This window comes from Acartia tonsa, chromosome 14 (genome assembly GCF_053477335.1).
Source record: "Acartia tonsa isolate MP-2025a chromosome 14, ASM5347733v1, whole genome shotgun sequence".
Taxonomy (NCBI): domain Eukaryota; kingdom Metazoa; phylum Arthropoda; class Copepoda; order Calanoida; family Acartiidae; genus Acartia; species Acartia tonsa.
Window position 1 is genome coordinate 14,060,889 of NC_137273.1, and position 11,541 is coordinate 14,072,429.

The 11,541-nt window shown below is 40.6% G+C and overlaps 1 protein-coding gene across 1 annotated transcript; it reads right to left on the reverse strand.

Annotated features, from left to right (window-relative positions):
- Window positions 1–1,969: 1,969 nt before the first annotated feature.
- Window positions 1,970–5,838, reverse strand: LOC145306583 (uncharacterized). Its single transcript, XM_080148785.1, has 6 exons — window positions 5,696–5,838; window positions 4,743–4,810; window positions 3,840–3,954; window positions 3,534–3,626; window positions 2,994–3,061; window positions 1,970–2,664 (listed from the first exon to the last, which is right to left on the reverse strand). The coding sequence occupies exons 1-6, from the start codon at window positions 5,807–5,809 to the stop codon at window positions 2,502–2,504; spliced, it is 621 nt and encodes a 206-aa protein (XP_080004911.1). The 5' UTR covers window positions 5,810–5,838; the 3' UTR covers window positions 1,970–2,501.
- Window positions 5,839–11,541: the final 5,703 nt, after the last annotated feature.

Here is an 11,541-nt window from a genome sequence, read left to right on the forward strand (position 1 = left end):
ATTAACATTGAGAAGGACGAGATTGGAATGTATGATGTTGATATCATATCCTCTTGCAATATCATGAGCAGGGAAAGTCTTGATAGTAAAGACAAATACAAGAAATGTGTTGATGAACAAATTCAGAAGGAAATTGGAGAACCACTTGGTTGTATTCCCCCCTGGATGTCATCCTCCAATCACTGTAATGGGACCTATGCCAAAAATTGGGTAGATTCTCAGATTGCTGATTTTACCAAAAAGTTTGTTGAAAAACCTTATTCACTTCAAAATACTGAAATTGAAAAGCAATGTAGAAAATACTGTTCTGCAACAATTGCCTCAGTTCATACTAGAGAAAAGAAAAGAACTACTGAATTTGAGTCTGAAATTAGGATTGCTTTTAACCAACAAGTAAAAGTAACTGAGAAAATATTCAACTATGGTCCATTCCAGTTTGTCATTGATGTTGGTAGCTCTGTTGGTCTTTGGTTGGGCTTGTCAGTTCTAGGTATAGTTAAGTAATTAATGTTATCCCCGGATAGCCTTCAGGGACAAGATACACCACGAGTTTGGATTTTGGTGTATCTATGAACCAAATCTTGCTTAATGATTTGCATGATTATATGGTGAAATGCCCTTGAGATACCCAACCCTTATATTGCAAGACCTTTGTATGGAAATCCTAACTGTGCATGGTAATGGATTGTTCCTATTTTAGGCCAAGACATTCCCCCTACTTTAATTATTTAAGTTGTGCTTCTAACATTTCAGTAGGAACAATTTTTAACATCTTTAGCAATGATGTGGTGTTGGGCCAAGATTTGAATCTTTCGCCTTCACGACATCATGCAGATACTCTATATTTCATGCCACTGTTGGGGTTCATAAAAATGTTTACAACCCTCTTCCCCAATTTCTCCTTTTCTTACCCAATTCCCTTTAGTTACACAAAAAAACAAGATTTATGCCAACTGGAGTGTCACTAAAATAATTTATTTTCTGCAATTTCAAATGATATTAATTGATTAATTGGCTGAATGACAACCCTTCTATATGGAAACTTTGACTTAAATTTTTTCAGGACTGTATGATCTTGGATTCCAGGCTTTGGAAAGGTTTCAAATCTGTTATTTAAGAAAGCTTGCCAGTTCAGCAACAAAATAATTTGATGACATTTCATATGAAAAGATATTTTGATAATGATACTGTTTAAAAGTAAAACTTGTAAGAACTAGATTTTATTCAATGAACTTGACCAATAGGAAAAACCTCCCTAATTATATATGAATTATGCAGTGTACATTGATTTTCTAAAATCTAAGCTTATTTTTCAAGTTAATTTAGTCTGTTTACAAATAATAATTTGTCAAAATGTTAAAAGTTAGATGTTATTCTTATAAAATCTATTTTTTTCTTGTTTTGCAACTTTTTTATATCTCTTATCATTGAATGTAATCATTCTTATTTCTATTTGGAAACTATTTAAAGGGATTACGAAGCAAAAAAAAATTATTCTTTCTTTTGAATCTATTTAAAGAGATCATGAAGCAAAATTAAATTGTTGTTTAATCTATTTATCCTTGTTTTAAACAATGCAAACTGAATATAATCTAAATGTATTTATATCTGTATTTTAGGATTTATTATTGGTGACAAATCTAGCTTACAAGCGTTTATGTCCTTTTGTCCTTCTCTCTGTATGTCTGTGATGTTTGTAGGTTGCTTATTTTTACTTTCAGAAGTGTAGATAATTCAGTTTCCAGTTTGGCTTCAAAAATCCGCTGAAAAATCATGTATTACTAATGTCTTATTAAAGCTAGTTTCTCATGAATATTCGCAGAAACCTGTCTATAGTATGATGCGATAAATAACTATTTCTTCAAATCTACCTCAATTTTCAGTCGTATTTATTTTGTTATTAAAGACTTTACTTTTATTTAATATATGTAAAATTTAATTACTTTAAACATTAACAAATTTAAAAAACGATTTTATAAAATATATTTAACAAAAACAAAATAATGATTATTTTACAAAATATTAATTTTTGCAACAAAAGTATGAAAGTATGAAGGAAAAAAGATATTCAAAATCACAATTTTTAACATGTTGTAACTAAAAAAAAACAATATTGTTTTTTTGAAAATTTAGTCAAAAAAGAATCTTTTTACTTTTAAATTCTTCAAGAATTACTAAATTACTGACAATTTGAAATGTAATAAATTGAATTTTTTTTAGAAATGTTTAATAACAAAGTAAGTAAGCAAATCATTTGAGCTCTTGTATTTTTTCCAAGGCCATGTAAAAATTGTATAACTTAAAAGTTTCAATTTTTACCTTTATATCAAATTGGTTCACATGATTGGATGTAGTGCAGTTCATGGTAAAATGTTCCTGGTAACGATTATCTCCATTCTTATTTGGGGAAGAAAAGGTGAAAAGCCTTTGTAGGAAGAAATGATTGAATATTGAATATTGATTTTTTAATCCCCCTCCCCCTATCCTTCTTATGAATCTTATTAGTATTTTTGTTGAATATTGTGGAGATTTTGTTGAATGTGGGACATATTCTGGTGGTACATATTCTGGCGGTGCATATTCTGGTTGTAATGAGCCATGGCATGAGAAGAAGTAGCTTTACCCTCAATGTTACTATTTTCACCACCAGCCATCAACTCAAGTCTGTAATAAATTATATTAAAAGCCATTGATGATGCTTTCTCCCCAAATTCCTACTCTTATCCCATGGACTATAAAGAAATTTTTGGCTTATTTTAATTTAGGTTTGATAAAGGTTGCATATAAAATAAATGACGTCATACAATATAAATAACTGATGATTGGTCAATATGCAGACTAAACTACCAATGGCAGGCCAATATACATTTCTATTAACCAATGGTATAGGCACTATAAAAGCTTCCAATTAATTAAATGTTTAAGGGGTTATTAATAAAAATTTGACACCCTGACGGAAAGACACTAACTTAAACTTTGCTGATAAAAATTACCTGTAAGAGTTGACAACAATATAAAAGTAGACACCAAAGAGTAATCCAACAACAGTTGATACAATTCCCTGAACAAACAAGATTAGATTTTAACCAGAGGTGGATTCTTTAAAAAAATTAGAGTCGCTGCAAGCTGGTGAGGCAAAATTGTTTATGTAAAAAATCCTCCAAAATAATATAAAAAATCTACAAAAGTTAAACAAAATCTTATGTTAATAACCCTTTTATGATTTCATATAATTTTGATAGTAGATTTTTTATGCAATTTTGAAGAATTTTTCACAAAAATGATTTTGCCTTACCAGCGAGCAGCGACCCTAATTTTTTTTAAAGAATCCACAACAGTTTTGCATTTTTCCAACTTGCTTCTAACTTCTATAAAATTCGGATGTTTACAATAGATATTTTGGAAAACTGGCCCCATAATCTATCAAATTAGTGGAAAAATTGTCTGTAATACGATGCTATACATGATTTTTAGTAATTCAACTGATATAAATCGACTTAACATTAATTAATAAATGAATTAATTACACTTACCCAAAGGCCTGCTTGGAGAACTAAGCCAATTGCTGTAAGAACCATACCAATGATGTAAAACATTTCCCAGCAAAACAGAAAACCAGCTTTTCCCTAAATTTGATAATTGTAAAAGTTATGCAATAGACATTATATCTTAAAAGGGGGCATTTCTATTTGTGATTTCTCATATGAGATTAGATGTCTGAGGCACCCTCCCCAAAAATAGTTCTAAACCTTAATGGACCTATTGGTTCAGCGGAGAGCAAGATCTGCCGCTGTACACACAGGCACAAAAAGTATCGTGTTGCTTTTATATAAGAATACCTTTCTTGTGCCATGAATAAGAATAGCAGAGTGAATACATTGGGCAACTCCGCCAGCTAGAAGACCTCCAAAAGATATGTTGATGGTAGTTAAAGCTTCTCTGTGCCATCCCAAACTAAAAAGATAAGAATTAAGTTGATCCTTAATAGAATAGCCTAAATTGTCATCCAGTCTGTAATTTGTCATTCCATCAGCCTGTCCGTCCGTAACACTATGGGGTTAAATGAGTTTTACTCATCTTCTAATAATATTAAAGCTAGACCTCTGATTTTTTTTGGTCAATATCCCATCATAATGGGGCATTTGAGCAGTCCGACTGGTTTGAAGCCGCCTTTTAGCCGCTGTTATTATTTACTGATTTTCGCATATCTTTGGTGTTTTTGGTCCAATTAAAAAAAATGGGGAAATTTAAATTTACCGCCGTTTTTAGGAATATTTTTGTTTATAGATAAATGGATAAGTAGCTTTTTTTAAAAATATTTCTGTTTTTTGTGCTGCAATTGAAAATAAGTTGCGGATTTTTTGTGAAAGTTTTATTTTCAAAAGAGCATTCTGTATAGAAATTACTTTGTCTGTCAGTCTATGAGGAATGTGAGAAAAGACATATAGATAATTTTGTTGAAGGTTTCGTGATTTTTATCATTCTCAATATCTTTTAGTTCTTACATCCTTCTTTCTCTTTCTTTCTTTTTTATGTCCATTGAAAATATGCATGATTCACTTTGTCAATTCATTCTCATTAAGTTATAATTTTTCCTTGACCCATAAGAGCTACACTTTATACAGGAGAACCATATTGGTTCAGCGGTTTTCGATGTCCTACGGTATAGAAGAACACATTCTGCTACTATTTTATGAGGAAAAAACTGCTCTAATAATAGGGCCTGAAAAAATATGCTATACCTTTGACCTACTATGTTGAAGTATACCAGCAATCCTAGCCCAACTCCAATAGCAACTATAGCCCAAATCTGTAACAAATATGTGATCAGCTGAAAATGGATTTCCTATTCGAGCCCTATTTTCCTAAAGTGTACAGCAGATAACCCAAACGCTATTTTCAGCGACTCCAGTCAAATGAAAAAGCGATTTAATGTATAAACGATTTATACATTATACATTCAAAAATTCAAATTTTGATTTTTTTAAAGTTTGAAGCTTTTTTAGCTAGTAGCAAATATTGAGATAGGACGCGGAAGCTACGCACACTTTCGGAAACTAAAATTCAGTTCATCAAATATATTATTAGTACAGGGTGTTTTCAAGAGAAATGTTTTTTAAAACTAAATTAGGCATAGAAAATAAAAACAATTATATGAAATGATTTATATGATTGGAAAACCTGTTCCCATTTAAACTTGAGGAGGGGGGAGTTGAATCACCAAATTAATTCTTTTAATTAAAATTTTTTTTTTGAAAGGGGGGGAATTTTTTCTAACGCCGATTTCTCTTAAGAGAGTGGCGGGACCTATGAGAAGCTACCCTGTTAAGGAGAACCCGATCGGTTCAGCGGTAAGCAAGATCCTTGGTACAAAGGTACAAACAAACAAACAGAAAGACAAACAGACATAGTTCTACTTTGAGGTGATAAAAAAAATTAAGGCAAAATTCGTTAAAGGACCAAGGAAATCTTAAGCAAAAAAAAGATTTAAAAAAATGGGGGGGGGATTTTTTTGTTTTTGGGGGGTTGGGGGTGTCCCACCCCCCCAAGTAAATAGCTTAAAACCACCACAGGACCAATAGGTATATACCCTGAAGAGTAGAATCCGATCGGTTCAGTGGTTACCGAGATCTTAAGGGACAGACAGACAGACAGACAGACAGACAGACAGACATCGTTCTACTTTGTATTATACCATATGCAATGAGCCAATGATAAGACATCCAGTCTTGAGTGTGCATCCACAGCAGCAGCGCGTTATACGCAGTCGGCCGCAACATGAGGAGGAGTTACGCGAATCTTCACCCATATTTTATCTGAAATATTGCATAACAATACATAACAAGACTGAGACTTAACCCCCTAGGGTCGAAATAAATAAGGGCAAAAGGGGGGGGGGGTAGGAACCCTAACCCTGCGGGACTACCCAGTACCCATGTTATATTACCTTAGCTAATCTCCTGCAGGGGGGCTTAGCCCTACGAGGAGTCACTGTATTGTTCAACCTGTTTATTTTCTTATTAGAGATTGTCCATGTCCATATCATAAGATGGAGTATTAATAATGATTGGGAGGGTTATTCTAACAGTTGCCAGGGCGGGGGGGGGGGGTCTGTCTCTTACCTGAACTGGGATGGTGCCAGCTCATCCGAACAACTAAATGTTTTTTTATTAAATCACGAAACCTATATGTAATTTCAGCTGTCGTTGGGGTCAACACATCGTAGAATTGACGAACTCTACATCTGCCCCTCAAATACTATTATTATTTCGATCGTTGCTTATATCTTAATTCTATCTTATTATTTTTTTCCATTTAGAAAAATTATTCTGCTAATCTTTGCATTTGCATATGGGAAGAAACATACACAAGTTTCTGCGTACTGAAATGTATGTGGAGGAAAAGAGAAATGTTTTTTTAACTCCAGAAAAAAAAACTTGTTTTTATCATTTTTAGTATCATAGTATACTCGAATTAAAATGAGCATAAAAAAACTCACTTCCTCCGTCTGTAGGTACATCAGTTTAACTAGATCTCTGTACAGCTCTAGTCCAATGTAATAAACACTTTAGTCTACGTTAGTCTATCTATATGCATGCAATTTTACAGAATATATTAATTCTTTCCTTTTTTTCAACAGAAGTTTTTCTATAATTAGGGTTGGTCCGTCCGTAACGGTTAGGTCATGATGAGCTGTATTCGTTAATTTAGACATTTCAGAGTTGTCCTATCGATTTCGAACTTATGTGGTATGCGGCAGCTCTGGACCATGCAGAAACCAAGACATTATAGTGATGCTACGCACCCAGCTAAATCCTGTTATTCTACAATTGTAAAGCCACCTGAAAATATGGCAGATAACGGTACTGATTTCATCTCTCAGTTGTCCTGCAAATGGAGGGAGGGGTGTTACCCCTCCCTCTCCCATCTTAAGCACCGGAACCTTCCCCTTCAACCACCAAGTTATCAGCACCACCTCAACCCTGAGGATAAAGGATCTAAGCCTTCCCTCACCTGATAGAATCACCCCCACACAGACTGTTGTTGTCACAAGTAATCATCAAACCTTCCCTCTGTAGTACCCAGACCTACCACTCAGCCCCTCTATGCTTATCTACCTATTGTGCTGTTCCATGGGCTATCCTGCCTGCCCCAGACAGGGATAGCCATCTACCTAACCATTGCAATTATCTATGTTTTACTGTATGATTTATCTTTAACTATCTTTATTCCTAATCCATATGTATTTATATTATGTTGTACAAGTTTAGTTATCCTTAGACCTGCAATCAAGAAACAACTGAATAGACTATGTTTATTATTTAGTGATTGCTAGAGAAGCGTAGCTTCTCTATAGTATAGGTGTCCACGTCTGTTCACACTGCCGTAGTCTTTATCCGAACTCTGGTGTCTGCCATTTACCCTAGGCGGATACCACAACTTTTGGTGACAGCTGTGTGAGATTACGGCAAACCACAAGTGTAGAGCAGACGCGCAGCTGAGGCTAAGGTACTCCCAGCAGTGAAACTGGCAAAACTGACACAAGCAACCTGAATTACCCACCCTGGATAGCAAGGTCTAACTCTGCATCCGGCAGTTGTGGAAGTGAAACAGCGAAACCTGACGAAGAACCGCGAGAAGCGCCGCCATCTAACGGAGAATTGAGCGCTCAAAAGGCTGAAACAGGCCTGCGGACCGGCTGAAACAAGCCAAATAAGTGCAAACGGCTGAAAATAGGCCAACCTTACTGCAAGAGATAGCAGGATCCGAACCAGCGGCGCTAGCAGGACGGGACATTCCCTGCCGCCATCAGCCGGATTTGGATAAGTGGCGCTAGCAGGACGGGACATTCCCTGCCACCGATAGGCTGAAACACGCCACATAGCTGCAAGCGGCGCTAGCAGGACGGGACATTCCCTGCCGCCGATAGGCTGAAACACGCCACATAGCTGCAAGCTGCGAGCCAACATACGAGTGTAGTGCACCAAAGCAGAGAAAACTACGTCAACTCCAAGTATCCTGAGAGGCTACAACGCAGCCACCCATCTAGAAAAACAGATATTATATCACATTGCAGGGATTACCACCCTGGTGTGATGGTTAAACAATAGATTTATGAGCAAAGATTGGCAAACAATTTGTTGTGTTGTGATAAAACTAAAAATAGAACAGGCTTGGATTTACTGTGTATTGTGATAACAACTAAAAATAGAACAGGGTTGGTAAACAAATCTGTTATGTAATTGTGATAAGGACAAAAATAGAAGCTAGATGTAACATAACAAATGCCCTGATACACAATCTAATCACCTCAAGCCTACAGCACAACAACAATACACCCCTTATTTCAGAGGAAAGGGAGGGGCCCTCTCTCCATTGAAGAGAATACAAACAAGGTGATATAACAATAAACCTAGGATTAAGGAGAGAGGGCAACATTACCTCATTACACAGTTATCTCAAACCCACAGCATTCCCCCCTTCCTCACAGGGGGAACGGACGGATTTACCCCGTCCCCTCACGCGCTTCCCCCCTCCTACCCACACTTGACTAAGTCCGCCCACGGTGTGGAGCTAGTGACCGGGAACACAGAGCGCCATTTACGGGTAGCGCAACGGAGTGCGGAAATATCATAAAATTCAACGGACAAAGCGGACCAACGAGAGAGCGAGTTGAGGGATAAGTGCGCGTTTTATCTGTGTGCGCGGATTGACGGTGCGTAAGCGCGCTGCACGGAAAGGAGATTTCACGCACACACACACACACACACACACAGGAGAGGGGCCACTCTATAGCATACAACAGAGATATTTTTTTTAGGAGAAAAACTTGCAAGCTCCTCCCTCCCTATCTACAGTGTGATAAGGAAAACTAAACCAGTTCCTTAAACCCGCTCAGACCCTCAACATCTTCCTAGCCCTGCCAACCCTACTTCAAAGCTGAGTGGTTAGTGAAACAAATATATGTATATATAAATACCCAAGTGATAAATAGTGTTGTTTTTGTATCATGGGTGCAAGTAAGTGAATACTAACCTCACCATACAACACTGGAAACTGATATGGTAACTGAACGAAAGTACGCCCACCCTGTGGATCTAGCCTGACTTGATGCCCCACACTGGGCAGTGGTGGTGTGTACCTGGACCATCGACCCTCATAGTTGTGAACTATATTCAGAGGAAGCGTGATTTTTTGGAGCAAGGAGGAAAGCTAGCTAGCTCTGGGGATATTCCTATACACGTATATATATATATGGGAGTGTAGCCATATATATATATAGATAGCCTACCTATCCATATATCTACTAGCGGATACGCTCCTAGAGACATCTATGGATACCTAACATATTCCCTTTTATCTCTAAGCTAAGATCCGCTGGTTGTCACAGAAATCAAGAGCTATACTGGAAAGGAGAACAACTCAGGCTCAACAGTTAAACAAGGCGCTGGCACCAACAGACCAACCCCCTGCTACTTATCATGGGGACGCGCCAGCCACAGAAACTCTTGAGCCAGGAGGACCGAGCCTACGGCTACGTGGACTACCACCCTAATTACACAGCTATAGTATTTATAATAGGGGTGAGCTGGCTCGAACCTCCTTGCGGCGCGGCTACTCTACTCTGCTCCTATATCTACAAGATAAGAAATTGTCAGCCCCTAGCCCGACGTGCGGCAATAGAAGACATTCCTGATTGGGCATTAACTGTGTGCCTAGGCCTGCTGCTGGCACTGTGGTGGACAGAAGTCTTCATTTGGACCAGAACCACCAACATCTGTACCCCACCACTCTCTGCTTCTTCATACAAGATACTGCTTCTGTTATTACTTTGGCCTACTGTGTTGAGTACAGTAAACATCAAACACATGCCAGGTCACAGACCCCTGGTCCCTGAGATGCCCTTGTCTGGAAGGGTGACCGAATGTCCGCTGCACAGCTCCTGTACAGTTGGTGCTCAACGCACGAGAAATGGCGATACTGGACTGGGGATTGTTGAACCTGTAGGTGTCCTCCTGGGGGTGTTGAACGATGCAACTGAGCCTAATGAGAAGGTGACAAGCTTCAGAGACTTAGTGGCCAGCCCCAAGATGGACACTACCACCAGAACTGAGACTCCAAGGGGGCCCAGCCCTAGGGCCAGTACCACCTGTTTCTGGGGTGGAAAGGTCCTCCCTGGCGCTGGCCTCACCAAGCTGGAGGATGGGGAGCTGTCCCAGGGGAATAGGCTCTTCACCCAGATGCCCGACGCGTACCTGGGGGTGGGGGAGCCGCCACCCAAGCCTCCCTGGGAGCCCCCAGGCATGGAACGACTGGGGACCGGCCTAAGGATGGGGAATGGTGACCTGCTGCAGTGGAAGGCTTTACCCAGCACGGAGGGAGCAGGGTTGACCAGCAACAGTGAGGCTGTTCCCCCACACTCCAAGACCAGATGCCTCTACTCTGTTGAACCACTGCACACGTCCCAGCCAAGTCCCCCCATGCTGCTGAAGATGGAGGCCCACCAGGATGCAGAGCTCCAACTAGGGAAGTCAATAGGAAGGGCACCCCCTGCCAAAACCAGAACCACCGCAGGGGCTCCCCACCAACAGCTGACGGAGCCTGGCAGGGACGCAATACCAGCTGGCAACTCTGGCCCAACTCAGGTGGCTACCAACAGCCTGCTGGCAGTCCAGAATGCAGTTCAGGCTACCATCAGTATGGCATCTTCTGGGCCTTGCTGGTTCAACTGTGGGTACCTGTCCACACACCGGCCACAGGTACCCCCCCAGAGATCATAGCCCCCCTTCCGACTGGCACCATCAGCGGCCTTTGCTACCAACTACCTGGCGTACCCAGAGGCAGGATCCCTCATGTGGAGAAGCACCTGCAGAAGCTGAGGCCGAGGCTGGCCTCGCCACCCAGGAGAGGAGAGCCGCTGTTGGATGGAAGGGACCTGTGTGTATGGGGAGGAGGCTGAATGTAACCAAGGAGCCACCACAAGCAGCCCAGCACCGCCTGACCCCTAGTAGGGGAGACCCTGTTTGTCAGCTGGTGCCCCAACTGGAGGAGGAGATACCTGGCAGGTTGATACACCCAGGGGAAGCCGGCCTGATGGGACCCAGCTGGACGAAGGGGCGCTGCCGCTTCAACGGCCACACAGCCGCCAAGTGTAGAACCGGTTGGGACCAGGCAATGAAGAAACACCAGGCAGCCCAACAACCTGCATGCAACCAGTCTGACACCCAGGTCCACCTGGAGGGAGATGCCCAGCTGTCACCCCAACCAGCTGCCGCCGCTGGGGCCGCGGCTACCCAGGAGTCTGTGTCTCAGATTGGGACCATAGTGGCCAGGATCAACGTGCTGGGAGGAGCGGCTGAACCCAACCGGGTTGGCCTGGACCTCCGCCTCAACCACATGGGACCGGTGTTCGTGCAGCCAACCAACATTGCGGAGCCAGAAGTCCTGCGGCCTCTGCCGGTCGGCCTCAACATGATGGTACCCGTCAGACCGCGTCCCCCGAAGGAGGAAGTAACCCCTGTCACCCCCAGCAAGAGCCGA